The sequence below is a fragment of the Anabas testudineus genome, chromosome 2 (genome assembly GCF_900324465.2).
Source record: "Anabas testudineus chromosome 2, fAnaTes1.2, whole genome shotgun sequence".
NCBI classification, from domain to species: Eukaryota; Metazoa; Chordata; class Actinopteri; order Anabantiformes; family Anabantidae; genus Anabas; species Anabas testudineus.
In genome coordinates, this window is record NC_046611.1 from 17,268,454 (window position 1) to 17,289,037 (window position 20,584).

Here is a 20,584-nt window from a genome sequence, read left to right on the forward strand (position 1 = left end):
ACGCCATTCGGTGACGCTGATGCTGCATTCCGGGTATCGTCACAAGCTGCGAAATATCAGTGCCCACTACTTAAAATGTGAGAGTTTTACGTTAATTTATGATTTACCTTGATAAATAAATATATACATATATTAAAATAACAGAGACGTCTGTAGCAAAGTGTATCTAAAATAGTTTTATACATAAATCCACGAATAACGGTTTATTTTAAGTGCGCAAGATGTATAATGCAATCATTCAGACTTTTCTACTGTGACATGTATTCTTATTTAAATTTTTCACAGGAGAAAAATTACATGTCTATCATACATATTAGCTCTTTAATTATGGCAAGAAGTACCCAGATCTTATTAAACCAAAATATTGATCATAGCAATGCACGTATTTTAGGACAATATATATATAGGAAAGACATAAGTACATGTGCATAAGTACAAGTAAACACACAGGGGCAATGTTTAGGGAATGAGTACATAACGCAAACATAATAATAAATAATACAATTAGATGAAAATTGGGATGGTGACTGTTTAAAATTGAACTCCTAACATTTGCTTATTTATTGCTACTAATTAAAGGGTGACTTATTTAGAGTGAGCTAATATTAATAAATGAATGTTGATGATTTTTCAGATTAAACGCTTGAATTAAGTCCCTTAATCTGCATATAAATTAAATATAAGGCCTGAACATTTTAGATATCTGCAGGCATGTTATTCATGGGGCCCATGTGGAGCAAATCTGGACTAGACCTATACGATCAGGTTAAACAGTGTTTAAATAGGTTGTTATTAATCAGTAACTCAGTGGTATTGATGTCTAGAAGAATCTTGTACTTTGTACATTTCATAGCAACTTGAGTAAGAATTTTGAATTGTTATTTCTACTTGTGGTGGAGTACTTTTACTTGAGCATTGAGAGTGTATACTTTTCCCACCTTCCTTGAATAACTGGTGGATTTAATAATATTGTTGATCTTTTCATCTGCTTGTTCGTCTTTACGCTTTTTTTTTTTTTTTGCTGTAGCGTGCGTATTTCCGACAGTCCCTGAAGGCAGCGTGATTCGGTGGCTACCGAACTGATCTTTGTGCGAACGAAGCCGAGCGGTCGCAGTTAGCAACGGACAAGCAAACACACACACACAGAGACTCGAAAGACGGCACAGGAGACCGCTTTTGGGCCCGAAAATTCATACCCACTGCGCTTATACAGTGACGGGCGACGGCCTTAAAATGGTAAGAAGACATTTACAGAGTTGTGAACGTAGGCCGGTGGCGCTCTTCTCGTACGACAGTCAGTCTAGCTAACAGCTAGCTGGCTAATGCTAAACTGTAAGCTAGCGGACTGTTTTCCTGACTCATTATTGAGCAGCCCGAGAAGCTAGGCTGCCATTTTACACAAACAGTTAGTCTGTCCTTATCACTGCTGTTAGCTCGATGAACACAGCAGTTATGTAAACTATATCCATCATATAACCTGTATATGGGAAACGGATAATAACGGTGACCTAAGCCGAGGCTGTACGTTGCTTTAAAGATCGTCCACCCAGCGTCAGGTAGCCGAGCTACTAATAAGCTAACTGGCTAATCGAGCCTGAGAAGCTAATAAAGCTAGCAATGTTGCGTAGCAGTGTCTGACTCCATTCGCAGCTCAGCCCAGAGAAACCCCAACAGATATCTTCAAAAGCGGCTAATGTAGAGCCTCTTAATATTTTTTGTGGTGTTTGCGAAAGTCCACCTTGAGCTGACGTGATCACAGACTGTATAAATTAACCAGCTCGGTCCTCTGCCTCTTTGTATTGAAGGATAGTGATTTGAACCTGATACAAGGCTCCAACACTCCTGGAAGACCAGGAAAATTGTTCATTCCCAGGCCTGGGGACATTAAGGAGTTCCTGAAAGCGGGATGGCTTTCTGATGAGCTTTTACACTTTCTGTTTTAACTCAACTGCTGGATCAATTTGTTAGATGCTGACTCGTTGTCCTCCATTTATTATGGCAAACACGAGTTTTAAATTGAGTTAATTACTTTTGGTTTGGGAAAAGTGCAAAGGAAAATTTGTGGAGTTTCTTGTTCACAAGGTTATCAACTTTTATTTTGTGTAAACTTGCTGTTTTACCTAAACATAAACAGATACAGTGCTTAGCTATTGGCTGGTTTTATGTCAATATTATCATTGTCTTACCATTGTTGATTGATCCATATCAGTTAATCAATCATTTGACTGGTATCTGGAGATACCAGTTTTTGTTAAGTTATGAAGATATTACTTTTGTTTTCTCCAAATAATCAGGATTAATGAAAATGCTGGTTGCTGACTGGCTTTTTTGCCTGTTTATAAATGGAAAACATATAGACCAGTTGTGCAGTTTCTTAGTTTACAAACCCAGGCAGTATTGTCCATCGTCATACCAGTATAGGCTGATTCAAGTTAAGGGACGTTTGACTTGATTTGAAGTTGATTATAGGGCTCCCATATTCCAGGCAAGTGGGTATTAAGAAAAGGGAGCAGAATTTTGGCATTTTGTGTCTTTTAATTATATTTCTGTTGCTTATACTTAAAAAGTATCCCTGTATTTCAGGGAAATATTACTTATAGCAAGACTGAGTAAATTGTTAGCTATAAGTTGGTATTCTCTCCTTAGTAGGATTGGAGTTTGCTGTGTTTAGTGAGAAATCATGAGACAATAAGTTTAATTAGTAATAAAATGACACTACACCTGTATAGTGTTGCCTTTTAAGCCAATTTAGCCAATTATTGATACCATTTACTGATTTCATACATATAGTTTGAAATAAGGACTAAAGGTGGGTTATGTTCATTTTGTTGGCTTGCAACCGTTGATCATTGATTTTGTGACGTCTTTCTATAAGGAGGCTACAGTTTGTTTCAGTTGAGTCATGAGTCTAAAATGTACCTGTGTAGACACGTCTTACACACATCAACCTGTTACAGCTCGAGGATTTATGTGTGTTTGTACAGACCATAATTTTGGCAATAGTGTGTATTTAGTTTAGTACAATATAGAAATATGCATTTATACATTCACTGTGATTTAAAAAAAAAAAAAAAAAAAAAGCTGCGGGTGTCTTTCTCTTAACATCTTTGTTGTTCCGAGACAACAAAAACATTTTCTGTTTTTCCCTTACATCTGTTGTTTCATATCTCATGGATCGTCAGTTTGAGGAGGTACATGTTGAGTTTATGGGCAGATTCTTTTTCTGCTCACCATCGAGCGGGCGTGCACGACTGAACTCAGTCTGCATTAATGTTTGGCAGCTCCTTTGAGGGCACAGCTATTGGTAAATCAGCAGTATTTTTATTCTATTATCTTTTAATAAAGCTGAAACAATGAACCAACAAGTCAAATGAAATAAAGTTCATTTAGCACAAAAAACATGGTTTGAACAAAAACAACAGAATTAAAAATAGGTCAGCTTGTGGTCTGTTGTTTTAGAGACCAAACAATCAATCAAGACAATTGTTGTCAGACGAATAAATGACAGTATTGTAATTTTTAGTTGTAGCTAAAGCTGAAATGATTAAATGCTTGTTGAAGCTTGTCAGAGTTGCTGCTTTAATGCTCTTCCTTGTAATATAATATGGCAAGAAAAAGTATGTGAACCTTTTGGAATTTTGTGGTTTTCTGCATTAATCTCTCATAAAACATTATCTTCATCTAAGTAATTAACAAATGTGCCTAAAATAACACAAAAACAAAAGTCAGATCTTAAATGCCTTTGAGAACAACAATAAAAACCCTTGGAATTAATAACTGGTTCTAGTTCATTCTTCCTGCAGAACTGCTTTAGCTTTGTCATGTTCTTTGGATGTCTCATGCGCGTGGCTTTCTTCAAGTCATTCCATAGCATCTCAATTGGGTTGAGGTCTGGGCTCTGACTTAGCCACTCCAAAAGGCGGATTTTGTGTTTCTGAAGCTATTCCAGTCCATTCTGTTGTGGAATTGCTTTGGTGTTTTGGGTTATTGTCCTGTCACCCAGCTTCTATAGAGTTACACTATACTGCTGTGGAGTGTCAGTGTGCTCTTTAGCAAACTTCAGGCTTCTTTTATTATTTTAGGCACATCATAATTGATAATACTCTTGACTTAAATGATGACCAGATAATCTTTTATGACAAATAAATGCAGAAAACCACAAAATTCCCCCAAAAGTTTTTTTTTTTTTGCCGTTCTGTGATTGTGAACTGGATGTCTTTGGGATTTGGAGTGTTACACACACATAAAGCACTGCATTTAAAAATGTGAATTTCAGAACTCAACTCGAGCCAGTTTTTAAATAAACATACCAACCTATCTGATCAATAAATCGATCAGTGATCAGAATAATAGGTTCCAGACATAGCTGCAGTCATTTAAATATTCTGCTTGTTGATATTGAGTTCAAAACATCCATTGGGTTAATTTTGCTTCAGAGGAAATCCCAATCGGAAGTTACCCTCTCTGACCCATTCCGATCTGTTCGTTAATATGTGGATGGTGCTGTGAAGTGACGTCTGAGGGCAGTGATTGTGAAGTCGATCTAAAGGGTCTGTGAGTCTCTGCTTGGCCGCGCTAGTGAATGCTGAGCAGAGCAACAGAAATCAAAAGCTGCTTACACTAATGAAATGTTCTCCCTCGCTGCTTAAACTGGCATATGATCGGTTTGCATCCACACACACAAACACATGACTTACAAGCATGTCGTTCACTGTGATTCAGATTCAAGTGAAGCTTTATCACTTCTCATGACTCACACTTTGAGTGTGATGTTTTTGTTTCTCGTCCCCAAAACTCAAATTTGAGAAAATCCTAAAATCAAAGTGATTGTAATGGAATTTTTTGACTCTGCACGCCGTGATTATGGGTTCTTCCATCTGTATTTTTGCTGTGGTTTGTATTGTTTGTATTTTAAATGTAGGGTATTAGGTTGTTGAGTCTGGCCAGGACACACGGTAACCAGGGTAATCAGATTTACCAGGCTGAACGTTTATTTCCCACAAGCACCACTCTCTCTCTATTTCTTCTCTCTGTCTCGCTCTCCACTACCCTGCATCCTTCCCGTTCAGCAAATCTCTCACACACTCAACTCACAGCCAGACACACTCTGGTTCATGAATTGTGGTAACACCTGCCGACCTAAAGACGAAGTTATTGTGGGAGAGTGAAGAGCTGAATTCGGGCTGCGGTTTGGCTGTTAAGTTTGTCTGCTGCTGAACATTTGTGTTGTGCGCTTGCTGCCAAGGAAACTGTAAGAACTTTTATAGTACTGTACTGTAAAAGACATTAATATTTAGCTTTTAAAAAATACATTTTAAAGTTAGTTTCACTGTGTAATATTCCTTATAATGCAGTGGAAAGACCATTGTTTGCTGTTGGAAGTGAGTGTGATTAATCACAATGTTTGGAAAAAAACAGGATCAAATGGAACTAATGGCACTTACATATAAACCAGTACAACTTTTCTTTCCCACTGCAGCTTTCTTCTTTGACCCACATTCAAAATCTGCCACTAGCAGTTGTACTTTTTGATTGACCTGCAAATTGTTTTATAAATTTGTGGTTAATAAAAAATTGGTGAAAGACGACCTTTGTAATTTTCCACAGCTTGTGGAGCTGTGTTCACATTCCTTGCTTACACATCCCGCAGTCTTAAGAATGAGGATGTGCAGAAAAATTTATATATTTCATATTTAGCTTTTTTTTTTTCTGAAAAATGAACGAGAACAGAAATCTGAATCCACTAAACTCAGTTATTGTTAGTTATTTTGGTTCTCCTGGCTAAGTGGCGCCTTCATAAACAATGTCGTTGCTCAGACACATTTAGACTGGTTATGTCACAATTCAAGTCATGACCTTTGAACTGGTGCAACGTGCTGATCATAGTTTTGTATGGATGTCCAGGCACAGGTTTCCTATTTCACAACAAACTTTTTAGAAACCGTTACCACTCAAGAAGCTGTCGACACGTTTGTGGGCATGTAGCTGCTGAGCTGATTAGAGGTCAGATACAGTTGGGGCACCTATCTTATAACTTCTGTTGTGGGAATCTGAAATCTGATCCCAGTGCTGCTGTGAAGGGCACCTTTCTTACAACCGCTGAATAGAAGCGCAAAAGATGGAGAGGCTGAACACTACCTTCTGTAGTCGAATGGATACTGAGAAGCATTGTCTGCCCCTGTTGCCATGGCAACTGCCAGAGCACCTCAGGTAGGTAGGGCTGCCTTTCCAAGTTGAGCAATGATCTGCTGAAGAGAAGTGGAGGCTGAAATGGGTCTAGAGCAGGGGTGTCCAATCCCGGTCCTCGAGGGCCACTATCCTGCTAGTTTTCTTACCATCTCTATCCTACACACTGCTGATTACCTGGATCAGGTGTGTTCAGCCAATCGGAAGCTAGAACTGCAGGGCTGGTTGCAAAACAAGCAGGACTGTGGCCCTTGTGGACCAGGATTGGGCACCCCTGGTCTAGAGTCTGGGCTGAGCTGTATAGGCAAACCTACGACATTACTTGACCTTTAAATGCCAAATCCAAGAGATCTGGTATTTCAGAGATGTGTATTATTTTTCTGCATCAATGACATCAATGAAGCTAAAACAATAGACAGACAACAAATCAGTAGGTCTGTTTACATCAGTTTTTTTTGTGTACATTTTCAATTTGCTTCTGGAAATGCTACAGATCTTTTAATGCAGTATTGGTTAAATGCATTGGTTTAATATCTATTTAGTAGAGTATTAGGATCACCAGCTGTTACATATGTACTGAATCCCTAATATATGCATAGTTGTAGTAGATGAGCTGAAGGACACAGATGTGTGCTCTTCTCCTTATTTCAAGCAACGGGGGATGGAAATGCGCATTATATAGCACCTTCTTTTGCAGTTTTTTTTTAGAAGTGTAGTTAAACCTCTGCCAGTATTAAATCAAAACCTTTATTCTAAATGTTTAAGATGTGTTTATATTAAATGTTGGCCTCAGTGAATCCTTTTTCAAAGTAAATATTTAACTGTAAAAAGTTGTTTGTTCACCTGTACATGAAATATATGGAGAAACACTGTTTCACCTACAACATGGCCTACAAATACAAAACAGATTTTTTTTGTTTTTTGTATTAACCTGTGACCCATTGGAGAGAACACTGGTCAAATAATGGAATATTTTAAACATTTGTGATTTCAGCATCTTCTAAATTATGACTGTTAAGTCAGGTCAACCATAAGTGTCGTTTAGTGTGTCTAGTCACAACAGTTTGTGGCTGCTGGAGACCAGTTGCAGCAGATTGCAGCTGCAGTGCTGTGGTCAGTCTGTGGTAGCGGGGGAAGGGATGGTTGGATGTGGAGAGGGTGACAGATTTCAGTGACTGATGAAGGCCTAATCAAAGCCTGGAGTGTACTGCTGTGTCCCAGCTTTTCCTCTGCCTCTGAGCTTCCTCTTTTTTTTATCATCCTGGTCCATAGTGTTCCTCTGAGAACCAGGACTGGAAAAGGAACCTGCTACAAATTATTTGATAAACTGATTTGAAGCTGAGAGTTTTCTCATTACTGGTACTTTTCAGCATCAGAAAGATCAGACCCTTCCTTTATATATATGCAGCACAACTCATTAGGTGATGTTGAAAAAGCAAGTTTGCATGCCCTTGAAACACAGGAGATGTGGTTGGTAAAGCTCACTTTGTCATCAGTGATAACCCCTAAAGGTTAATGGCATAATATCTAAAACACCAACAGTCAGAAACTGAAAAGGTGCATCCGGCGTTCACTTTCAAAGTCTTAGCACATCTTGAAATGATTGTCCTGCTGGCAGTGCTGTCAGCCAGGTAGAGGACCAGCCTCTGGTTCAGAAGCAGTTTTTTGCTAACTTTATGGACATTTGGCACTGAAGCTGGGTTGCATGTTGTGTTGTGCATCTTTCCCCAACAATCTAAGTAATTTGTCTAGCTAAATGTTTTTTTGTTTCAGCATCTTAAATGTGAAAATTAAATAAAGATTGTAAATAATTTAGTGAAAAATATGTTCTGGATAAACGGTGTGACTCTCACATCTAGTTTAAAGAACAGTGATCTTGTGCTGCTGCAGTGTAGTGAAATTCTTCAGTACAGTTAAAAAAAACAAACCTGCCTTGTGAGTCGTTTTTCTGATCATGCCATTTGAAAATCTAAATATAGGTTGGTGTTTGGTGCAAGGAGCAACCCGCCACAAGCACACATTTGTGGTCTTTAATGTTTTTTCTACCCCAGCTTTACAAACATCAACAAATTTCTCATTGCCCGATCACTGGAGCTGCTCAGATGTGAAGTCTTCATGCACTGTCGACAGCACCGGTCTGGATTTGTCAACAAGGACAGGAAGTAAACAGAGCAGGCCGCTCAGCTTCCTCCCACTTTTCACTGAGAGACTATTACACTTGGGTCACGTACAGAGTCTCTGGACCTAATAGCTGCGAATGGCCAGAAACGGGCAGCACTGCATGCCTGGTCTTTCTAAATATAGCAGCACTGCCTACATATAGACAGCAATTTCTACTCATATGCCCTCCCTTTACTCTCTCTGGCTCTTTTAAGCTGCATTTACACAGGACTAGCTACATAATTCTGGTTTGTTCCTCCTAAATGTTCTGGGTATCAGTGCAAGCTTACTGTGGTGTCAAATGCTTGGCCTTTTTCTCATTTTTCCATTAGCACTGGATGATTTGATTTAATGCTTTAACTAATGATAATTTTTCATCATGTAGTCTGATATTTATTTTCTCAATTACATAATTTGACATTTTTTTGTCAAGGGCTTGAGTATTTTTCTAGATGCTGTAAGTGCAAATAATCAGCACAATCATTCATGCCCAGTATGAAATGTCTGTTGGGCTTTTCATTCAAGGTCAATGTGTCTCATTCTCCCTCACTTTCTACAGCTTGAAAGATTTTGTTGCTGCAAACATCAAGAGAGTAGAGTATTCATCTACCTTCTCCTGTTGACTGGTTGGTGGGGATGAAATTACAGCTGTAGGTCTGTCTGTTAGCCTTAGTGACCTGGCCTCCTTGGACTATCGTCAGTTCACTCTTGTGGTAGTGTTGCAGTCATGACCTGACCTCATATTCAATCAGTTTAGTGATTTCAGATTTCTTATGCTTTTTTTATGAATAAGTGGATATAATCTGCCTGAAATACCCAATACCTAATGCACTGTTTGCTTATAAGGTGGTTTTTCATGTCGAAGTTTTTTATCAACAACATAAAACTACTTAAAGGATGGATTATCTGCATGAGAACTTAAAAAACGCTTAGTGTTCATGAAGAAAATTTTGCAGACAAAGGCAAGGTAGACGTGGCTGAAAACCAGCTGTATGCATTCTCCACCGTGCTGGAGCCGCTGAAGTGGACTAATCTGTCATTAGCTTGGTGATGTCAGGGTCTGGTCAGCACCGTGTCTGCAGGGATCAGAGCCAGGTGTCAGCCGATAAACCAATATAACCAACCTGGCTATCAACACAGTACTGATGAAACGGAAGCTTCTCTAATGATTGATTTTTCACTCTGTGATTTGAAATAAATAAATGTATATTTCATTTCCTCTGCAGGTCATCTGGTGAGGAGTGCCGAAGCCTTTAGGTGGAGGAGTGGACGACTGCGCCACCCAAGTGTGTAGAGTGGGACTGCATCCTGTCTCACAACTGACAACCAGCTTCCCGAAGTGCTACTGCTGCTGCCAGATGGACTGCACATTCTGAGAGCAGAGCGAGTCAGCCCAAAAATCAACCGAGGAGAGGAGCCTGGGGGAGAACGCTCACCGGAGCAGGAAAGGGAGGGCATTGTTCGGTAGGAAGAGGAGAGGACAAGGGGCTCAACGATGTCGTCAAACAGGACCCAGAACCCCCATGGACTGAAACAGATAGGCCTGGACCAGATATGGGACGACCTGCGGGCTGGAATCCAGCAGGTGTACACACGGCAAAGCATGGCCAAGTCACGCTACATGGAACTCTACACGTATCCTAAGAGACTGAGGGAAGGTTGATACTTTGCTGTGGATTTTAACAGATCGGTCTCAAAAGTTAAAACTATTCCTGAATGATCCAACAAACAATCAACAGAAAATGTATTGGCAGGAGTTTAGATATTGAAAGATTAAGTTCTTGGTGCTTGGTTATTTTTAAAGTATTCACAGATTCTGTGGGATCTTAGTCTTGTACAAAATTACAGTTAAATGAGAAAACAACAGGTAGACTAATAGATTAAGATTAAGTAATTGATAGTTGTATTGTCCATAAATTATATATATTTTTTACATTTTAATTTTCACAATTACCTATTTATTTTAGAGCAAAAACACATTTCGCCTTCTTCAAAGTGTCAGATTAATTCTACCCACCTGGAGTGATCCTAGAGTTTACCTGCAAGATCATCAATTTCATACACGGATGGCTGATTACAGTGGCAGGTACAGAAAAACATAGCACAGAAAATATTTACCATCATTATGCCAGTTCTTTTAGTTGGTAGCTGCTGTGTGATATATTCATTGGCGCTCTCTTGTTACTTCCTTCTCAGAAAGCAAAACCTGTTTTATAGCTGTGTGATCAGGTAGTAAAGTAACAACAAAGGGCATTCAGCAGACCAGAGTCATGATAACAGGAAACAAAGCTTTCCTACAGAACATCATCTTAACATATTTCCTGATCTACTTAATCAATTGAACATCAGATGGAGTTTTTAAATGTAGAAAAGCATATTAAGCTTTTACCACCACGGTTTTTGAGTCATTTGACAAGCTTGATTGTCTGTAGCACCATTACAGGACATCATCATGTTTCTAAAATATGAAATACACACCCAGCCAGAGAATCTCAAAACTGTAATCCTGTCCTACCAGGCAGAAAGAACCGCACTAATTTAAACTGTACAGAAGCTAGAATGTGTTTGTATATAGTTGCTTTTCAGAGCTTTTGAGGGATGTTTCCACCAATGCTCACAGCTTGTTATACCGTGACAGTTCTGCATAAATGACAGAATATTAAGAACAAAAACATGAGGGAAGCAACAAGATATGTTAAAGCTTAAGTTAAGTTTTTAGATTTGCTGTATAGTCCTGTGTGTCTGTGTTTTCTCCTTAACCTTCTCCCTCAGACATGTATATAACTATTGTACCAGCGTCCACCAGTCTAGCCAGGGCAGGGGCTCTGTGCCTCCAGCTAAGCCCTCCAAAAAGTCCACCACACCAGGTGGGGCTCAGTTTGTAGGCCTGGAGCTTTACAAGCGACTCAAGGAGTTCCTGAAGAACTATTTGACCAGTCTGCTTAAGGTAAGTTCACACACTCCAGGCGACTTGTTTTGTATAAATGTATCTACATTGTTTTCAATGTTTTTACACACTGTTATAGTTACTTTTCCCTTCAATGTCCTTTTAATTGATGTCCTCTAACCCTTTACTCATTTTTCTTCCCTTCAGGATGGTGAGGATCTAATGGATGAGTGTGTGTTGAAGTTTTACACCCAGCAGTGGGAGGATTACCGTTTCTCTAGTAAGGTCCTCAACGGGATCTGCGCCTACCTCAACCGCCACTGGGTCAGACGAGAGTGTGATGAGGGACGCAAGGGCATATATGAGATTTACTCTGTAAGTCTAATATCTGTACGGGCTTCCGAACAGATGCTTGTGGGTACTGCTGGTAACAGTAAATGTTAAGTCAATACTAAACATGCGCTTGGATCTAACTTGACATTCAGTTCTGTTTGGAAAGAGCAACACTTGATGACTTTAACTTAACTTTTCTTTAGTAGTGTTAGCTTACCTCGGTGTCTTTGCATTAGGTGATGGGTTACAGACATGCAGCAGAAAGTATTGAGCTTTTGTTAACCATCTCATTTGTCTTCCGTCTACCCCCTCTGCTCTTCCTCCCTGCTGTTTCCTCGTAGCTGGCACTTGTGACCTGGAGGGAGTGTTTATTCCGACCCCTCAACAAACAGGTCTGTGACATGCAAATACATAGAAACAATCAGTGTTGTTTTTGTTCTCGACACAAACAATTTTTTTTCCTTCAGGTAACAAACGCTGTGCTGAAGCTGATAGAGAGAGAGAGGAATGGCGAGACCATAAATACCAGACTGATCAGCGGAGTAGTCCAGTCTTATGGTAGGTCCATAAATACACAATGTTTTTTCAGGGTAAAAATCTCAAAGTCAACAATATAACTTTTTTATACCATGATTTAAACAGATAAAAATATAGTTTATAAATTTGCCTTGTAAAGTCTGTTCTTATAGGAGCTCGTTCTTTTCTGCCGATTGCCGATGTTAACTACACTAAACTTTATTCTACACTCAAAATCTTAATCATTATAGAAAACCTAATATTGGGGTCGGCAGTAGCTCAGGTAGTAAAGCAATCGTCTACAAACCACTGGGTTAGTGGTTCGAATCAAGGTTCCTCCTTGCTACTTGTTGAGGTGTCCTTGGACAAGACACCGAAACCCTGTAGTAGCTGAAATGTACTGTCTGGCAGCTGTCCAACCACAATTTCCCCAAAGGGGATCAATAAAAAATGTTGTTGTTGTTGTGTTGTTTTTATTTTTATTATCATCGAATTACACTTTCCTCCATCTCTGAGGACTTGCATAATCATTTCCTGTATCTGCGAGTGGTATCCTAAGTAGAAAGAGAAAAATTAAAATAAATTATGATATATGTGTATGTATGTATGTATGTATGTATATAAACAAATAACCAATAATGTCATTCATTCTGGTAGCACCATACGTTAATACCAGTTATTGTATCTTACCTCTCTTCCTCCTCCTCCAGTTGAACTGGGTCTAAATGAAGAAGATGCCTTCGCTAAAGGCCCCACGCTGTCCGTCTACAAAGAATACTTTGAATGTCAATTCTTGACTGACACAGAACGTTTCTACACACGTGAGAGCACAGAGTTCCTGCAGCAGAACCCTGTCACAGAGTACATGAAGAAGGTATGAAACAGAGTGAAACAGAGCAAACATTAGACTGCAGTGAATCTGATGTTCCTATCAAGACATAACAATGTCTATATGTGTGTTTGTACTTGATGAATATTGTGTATCTTTCTCCAGGCAGAGGCTCGTCTGCTGGAGGAGCAGCGGCGTGTGCAGGTTTACCTTCATGAATCCACCCAGGATGAGCTGGCCAGGAAGTGTGAGCAGGTCCTCATAGAGAAACACCTGGAAATCTTCCACACAGAGTTTCAGAACCTCCTAGATGCTGACAAGAATGAAGGTAATGTCTTATGTTAGTGTGCGTAATGAAATAAAAACTCAAGGCGCAAAATGGTCTTTCTGTTGAGACATGATGTTTAGCTGACCCCTGATGGCTCAGGGGAAATGGAGTTCTTTAAAGGCAGCTATAAAACTAAATGCAGGATAAACAAAGATATTTCACTATTTTTTCAAAAACTTTATGTACTTTTCTTAACTCACCAGGTAAGTTACCTGACATGGTGTTGAAAAGAAAGCTGCATTTCAAGTCTATTAGTGATGTAGATTGTGAATGGAGTTTACACTTGTTCTGGGTTCATGATAGTTCAGTGGCTTCAGTTTGTCACCAAGCTTCGTTTCTGCTCCACCCAAAAAGATACTGACCAGAAAGACCAAGACACAATGCAGTGCGACATAATTCACAGACTTTTGACATGCTTTAATTTTAACATGTTTAATGTGTTCTGAAACAAATTGGTGATTTTAATTTGGTCTATATATAATATATACAGAAGTCGAACAGTGAGAATATGTTGAAGCTGATATGTTTGTGTAGTGATTTCAGGTTTATTTTCCCTCATTAAAAATCCCTGTAGCAACAGCAGCTTGAACAAAACAGCCGGAACTGTCACTTTAGCTGCTGTGGCTTTAACATTAATTAGCTACAGATGATTTAATCAGCCAGTGGTGACATTTGTGATTTAAACCCGTGACATTGAGTGTCAGCTAGGAATAAGAAGGCATCTGTCTAAATGTTTCCTACATTATCATCATCTCATCATTAGACGGAATTTGTGGATTGTTTAGTTTTCAGCAGAAATCCAGGAACAAACTCTACAGAACACTGTTTTTGAGCAATGGAAAAAAAATATAAAATGAACCAGTGTAACCTAAAACTACCTCAAGAGGGGTAAAAGTTCAGTTATGAACTTTTCAGTGTATTTAATGTCATCACCAACAATTCAAAACACGCAGGACACGCAGCTGTGTTACCAGGCTGCGTGAAATGCAAAGTCCAGTGTGAAGCAGAGAGCCCAAATAAAATTGAGAAAATAATCATCTCACATCAACCACAGTTTCAACACATAAGGCACAAAGCAAATACAGAGAGAGAAGGGTGTGAAGTTGGTGTGTAAGTGCTACCTCAGAACAGCAGTCACAGACATGGACTTGGGGCAAAGACGGGATTACACTCTGACCTTTGAGAAATCTGCAAATTTCATGCTGTTTGTAATCTGTGGTGCCACAGTTTTCCTTTTTTCTTCGGCCTAATTCTTCTTCTTGATGGTGTCAAAAATGTTGCAGATGTTCTTCATAAAAATCAAAAGCTGAGTGTGGACACCCTTTGAATACACTGCTTTTAGCCCGTACCCCTCCTATGGTGTTCATTTTTTAAATTTATGTTCTTGTTCTAAGAAATCCCCCTCTCATCTGCCATCTGCATGGCCTTGAACTTCTGGTGACTTGAAGCTACACCCAATTATTTTTCCACCTGTGGGCTTGATCTTTTTTTTTTTTTTTTTTAATCTAAGGCTGCATTCACACAAGTATGCCACCTATAGGAAACTCTCAGAACCATACTATATATCACACAGTGCAGTGGCAGTCTCACACACTCGCACACACACATACCTCTGAACTCCCCTTGTATCACATCTGAAAAGAAGACACAGATTGACCTCTTTTGCCTTTACAGCACACGTTTTCTCACACACAATAGGACTTACAGGGCAGAGCTGAGTGAATATTCCTGATTACACATCTTTATACGTAAGGCACAATTCCCAAGGACATTTTTTTAACAGTGTAATTAAAATGTTTAATTCTACAAGCTAACTACATACTTAAATTGTCTTACTAAAGAAAGATCGGCAGAAGTCTTCTCTTAACGCTGATGCAGCAGAGGCTTTTGTTTCTAAACGAAGGCACCAGTTTTTACTTTTTCACTAGAACTTTAAATTCTCATCCCAGTTTGTAAAAGTGTTGACGCTCCTCTCTGTTGCCTTGTTTTAGACCTGGGCCGGATGTACAACCTGGTGTCGAGGATCACAGACGGTCTGGGTGAACTGAAGAAACTTCTAGAGACTCACATCCACAACCAGGGCCTGGCTGCCATTGAGAAGTGTGGGGAGGCTGCGCTTAATGTACGGACCGCTTTTTCACCTCTGAATCAAACTCTCAGTATTTTGTAATTTGTTTATAAAATAAATTATTTTAAAAACTGACAGATTTGAAAGAAGCATACAGCCCAAAGTAAGGAAGCACAACACATTACTCTTATCTTTATCAGGCTGATCACTGTCTAACAAGAAGTACAGTAATCTGTTAGAAGATTTTAAGCTTTAGTAGAAGTAAGAGAGAGGTCCAGAAAATGGGCCACATGTCATATGGTAAGATGTAAAACATGTATATGTGTCTTTCTTTCAGGACCCCAAAGTGTATGTCCAGACCACCCTCGACGTCCATAAGAAGTACAACGCCTTGGTCATGTCTGCTTTTAACAACGACGCTGGCTTTGTGGCAGCACTGGACAAGGTATATCATCACTTGGAGAAGTAGAACTTAAAGAACGACATGTTTAGAGAGATTGGAAACGTTTGTCTGGATCTTTTCTGACATCTCATTTTAAAAATTTTTGTGTCTTCGTTAACAGGCATGTGGTCGGTTCATAAACAACAACGCCGTCACCAGGATGGCTCAGTCGTCCAGCAAGTCTCCTGAGCTGCTGGCCAGATACTGCGATTCTTTACTGAAGAAGAGGTAAGAGCTGTGTGTGTGTGTGTCTGTGTGTGTGTGAAATCTAAACATGCAACTGCAGTTCCTGAGCTCAGTGAAAGGAATGATGTGCAGCATTTTGGGTTTGTCTTGATGTTCTATCAGTGTTCGAAATCTGAACTTTGCCCTTTGTGTCTCTTCAGCTCCAAAAACCCAGAGGAGGCAGAACTGGAGGACACACTTAACCAAGTGGTGAGTTAACTGCAGCTGTGTGTGCATGCACAGAGCTGTACCAGGAATTTTGCCATAAAGAAGTACAGTTTATATATTAACCCCACAGAACACGTTTTCTCATTTGTTTAGTAAATAACTTCTGCTAAACTTTATAACACAAAACTATTGTGGTATCTGTTTTTTTTTTTTTTTTTTTATTCTACTTCCAAATATAGTATAATTTCTGTGTCCTCTTCCAGATGGTTGTGTTCAAATACATCGAGGACAAAGATGTTTTCCAGAAGTTTTACGCCAAGATGTTGGCCAAACGTCTGGTTCACCAGAACAGCGCCAGTGACGACGCCGAGGCCAGCATGATCTCCAAACTCAAGGTCCAATTTACAGGCTGACAAACTGCAACATCTCCAAGCTAACCTGTGTCGCTTTCTGCATCCAGACAGAATCTGATTTGTTTTTGTTGTCGTGCAGCAAGCGTGTGGGTTCGAATACACATCCAAACTACAGCGAATGTTCCAGGACATCGGAGTCAGCAAAGACCTGAATGAACAGTTTAAGAAACATCTGAGCAACTCCGAGCCGCTGGACTGTAAGTAAACACACACACACACACACACGTTCAGTCATCAAATGAGACAGTTTATGGATGCACAAGAAAATATGTTTTTCAAATTGTAAGAATAAATATCGTCATTGTTTTCTCAGGAACAGTGCTTAATTTAACTGAGCTGTTTGAAGGCTCAGTACAATAAAACTGTCATTTCACACATACAGAACATAAAACACTGAAGAACAGCAACAAATACATTTGTAACAGTTTAATTTAATTAAACAAATTGTTCATTTTGAACTTAATTTTATGTTAAATGCGTCGGTCCAAATGAAACAGGGAATTAAATTTCAGGGGAATAATGCTCAACTTTTAAATCGCACAAAATCCACATGATAAAATGAACCTGTGTGTGTGTGTGTGTGTGTTGCAGTGGACTTCAGCATCCAGGTTTTGAGCTCTGGGTCGTGGCCTTTCCAGCAGTCCTGCACCTTCGCTCTGCCTTCCGAGGTCTGTACAGTATAAACTAGTCAGAATACAGTACAAGATTTGAACACTGCAAAACCCAAAATGAAGTACCTTCAAGGGTTGTGAACTCCTCCTCTGAGCCCTTTCCTTTCCTTTTCTTTCTCTTTCTGTGCAGCTGGAGCGAAGCTATCAGCGCTTCACAGCGTTTTATGCGAGCAGACACAGCGGCCGGAAGCTGACTTGGCTCTATCATCTGTCCAAAGGAGAGCTGGTCACCAACTGCTTCAAGAACAGGTGCAGTACACTGCTAGTGTGTTCTTAAAGTCACCGCTAGAGAGCGCTGCACAGGGGGTTGTGGCTTTTAGTACAACATCATATCAATTCTTTTCAGGGGTCAAAACAATTTGAGGTCTCACACTGAAGCGTGGATTTGGAGAATTTTAGTAGTAGAACAGTTGCTTGACTTGAGGTTGCTGGTTTGATTCCTTCAACAGGTTTTCTGCCTGCTACACAAAGAACATCTGGCTAAAAGCTGCTGTTGTATCACACACCTTGATATACAATGAATATAGAAACTGAGTCTGAACATTGACCTGGCTTTAATTTCTTAAACCACTTCTATAAATAAATTCACTTCTTATTTTCGGATCCTAAAGCATCAGAATGAAGTTCAAATTGAAGTTAGTTCCTGAACCTGCAGAACAGTCGACACACTTTGACAAAGTACCAGTGACCAGCTGTGAGGAGCAGGCTGAGCTGAATCTGTTGTTGTTTACAGGTACACACTGCAGGCCTCCACCTTCCAGATGGCCATCCTGCTGCAGTACAACACCGAGGACAGTTACACCGTCCAGCAGCTCACCGACAGCACGCAGATCAAAACTGTAAGCATGACGACATTTACACCTGGGTATAGGTTGGACCTAAATCTCCAGCACTGATTTATTTTTTTTTTTACTTGGTGTGACCTTTAATTTATTTTACTGAATGTTTCCTTGATTTTCAGGACATTCTGGTTCAGGTTCTGCAAATCTTGTTAAAGTCGAAGCTGCTGGTGAGTAAAAAACAGAATTGAGTGTTTCTGCTCCTGTCAACAGTTACACTGTCGGTTCATGTTACACATTCTACAGCGTATAAATGCTGTTACAAGCCCTGAACTGAATAAAGTCCTGAAGTACTAACAGCAAACATATAGAATTACCATTTTTCTTAGAATATATATTTAATATTAGTAGATTAGGGTTAATAATGCCTCAATGTTGCAGCTGATAAGATTTATTAAAATGTTGTAAAAAGCAAAATATTATGTCAAATTTTACTTTTAATAATTAATTATAATTTACTGTTACCAGGAGATGGCACCGTGTGATAAATGAGTAGGTGCAGCTGGTCTTCATTAATAAACACTGAGATATAACACATTAATATTAACACATTTAAATATATTGGTAATGTATAATTAATTACCCCGTTATTAAACCCTGTGTTTAGTGTTTTCTAACACAGCTGCAGGTGTAAAGTTTAATCTGAGATTTTGTGTCCGTCAGGTGTTGGAGGACGAGAACGCCAACGTGGACGAGGTTGACTTCAAACCCGACACAGTCATCAAACTTTTCCTTGGATACAAGAAGTGAGAAACGGCTTTTGATTTTTGTAACTGATGAACTCTGATTGACCTCTTTACTGTCACTTTATTCGGGACTTTTAGTTTATTACAAGAGTTTGAGCTGTTTTTTTTTCCCTCTTTGTTTCTCTGCAGTAAGAAACTGAGAGTAAACATCAACGTCCCGATGAAGACGGAGCAGAAACAGGAGCAGGAGACGACTCACAAGAACATAGAAGAAGATCGAAAGCTCCTCATCCAGGTGAATGTTCGCACCTTCACTGCAGGTTTTTAATCTGCTGGGTTAAAATGAGGGGCTAACGAACCACGTGGACTTGTATTTGTAGGCTGCTATAGTGAGGATCATGAAGATGAGGAAGGTCCTGAAGCACCAGCAGCTCCTGGCTGAAGTCCTGAACCAGCTGTCATCCCGATTCAAGCCCAGAGTTCCCGTCATCAAGGTAACAGACACACACGGTCTTTGATAAACATGTTTATTCACCCATTAGGAAGTAGGAAGACGGAGAAACTCCGATTGTTGGCTTTGGTCTTATGAGCGCTGTAGTTGAACTGTAGTCTGGAACGATACTGATGTGGACGTTTTCTAGTCTCACATTTGGCTTCGTCTCTCTCTCATGGACAGAAATGCATTGACATCCTGATAGAGAAGGAGTACCTGGAGCGAGTGGACGGTGAGAAGGACACGTACAGCTACCTGGCCTGATTGCTGCCCACCCACCTGCCGGCTCTCCTCAGTTTATTTTATTTGTTATTATAACTTTTTTTTTTAATTTTATGTCTGAGTAATAAAGTGTGGATCCCCCTGAGCGCCGGACATGTTGAGTGTGTCGCCGACCATGTGACCGCCCCGATATGACAACCAAACCTGAGGGGGGAGGAGGGCGTGGACTTTCTGCTCTCCCTTCAGCGATGAAGGAATAAACGAGACCGGAAGGCCCCATGTACGCGCTCGCCCGTCCCGTCCCATCCGTAGGACTCAAACACACTCACTTCCCTGCTGTCATATTGTAAATAACAACCACAGACTCCAAGAGGAAAAACCCTTCTCCCTTCTTTACATAGCGCAAATGTAATGAATTAGCCTACAGCCAATCAGAGGAGAGCCGCATCCAAAGGTTTCTGCATGCTACTGCCTACCTGCACCACAGTGACCACAAAAAGATGAAAAGATGAAAAGTAACAGTTAAAAGTCGAGTCACTGGGCAGCCGATGCAGTCCACCGTACGACGACAAGAATAACCCTGGCCCTGTAATTTAAGTCTGCGACATAACCGGAGGTGGAGGAGAGTTTAGAGCAGCCGCGACGCTTCCTCGTCTGCTGCAGTTGTCTCAGATTTGGTTTGAGGTCGGTTGGGTTCATGCAGGAGGCCTGTTTCATTACTGAACGGTGGACATTTGTATAGTGTGGTTCATTTTCTAAATGTGTGATAAATAAAAAGGAAAGATTTCTCTAACGCTTCTTCTCTCTCCTGAGACTCTGTTCACACACCTCAGGTCAAGTTTTGCTTCAGTGTTTTGTTCTGTGGTAAAGTGAGATTGTCTTAAAACAACAACACTGAGGCTCAGTGTTTAGTTTGGAACATTTGAAATGCAAATTTGCACAAACTGACTTCTAGTTTTTAAAAACACCTTTTGATCTGATGCGACTGTATCTGTGATCACATGGTTCAAATTAGAGCCCAGCTCTGTGTGATCTTGTTTCAGATCAGCTCACAGCTGCTGCTGGGTCCTGTCATTAGGCATCAACAGCATGCAGTGAAGTTTCCTCAAACGCAGCTC

At 40.0% G+C, this 20,584-nt stretch overlaps 1 protein-coding gene across 1 annotated transcript; it reads left to right on the top strand.

Moving 5' to 3' along the window:
• Positions 1 to 1,061: 1,061 nt before the first annotated feature.
• Positions 1,062 to 20,254, top strand: LOC113164044 (cullin-1). The gene is made up of 22 exons (XM_026363141.1): positions 1,062 to 1,236; positions 9,573 to 9,981; positions 11,119 to 11,293; positions 11,441 to 11,608; positions 11,908 to 11,958; positions 12,034 to 12,124; positions 12,793 to 12,956; positions 13,077 to 13,239; positions 15,231 to 15,361; positions 15,645 to 15,752; positions 15,871 to 15,977; positions 16,136 to 16,184; positions 16,406 to 16,537; positions 16,635 to 16,752; positions 17,147 to 17,223; positions 17,357 to 17,475; positions 17,960 to 18,065; positions 18,188 to 18,235; positions 18,729 to 18,811; positions 18,941 to 19,046; positions 19,132 to 19,245; positions 19,428 to 20,254. The coding sequence occupies exons 2-22, from the start codon at positions 9,842 to 9,844 to the stop codon at positions 19,506 to 19,508; spliced, it is 2,331 nt and encodes a 776-aa protein (XP_026218926.1). The 5' UTR covers positions 1,062 to 1,236; positions 9,573 to 9,841; the 3' UTR covers positions 19,509 to 20,254.
• The last annotated feature ends 330 nt before the right edge of the window (positions 20,255 to 20,584 follow it).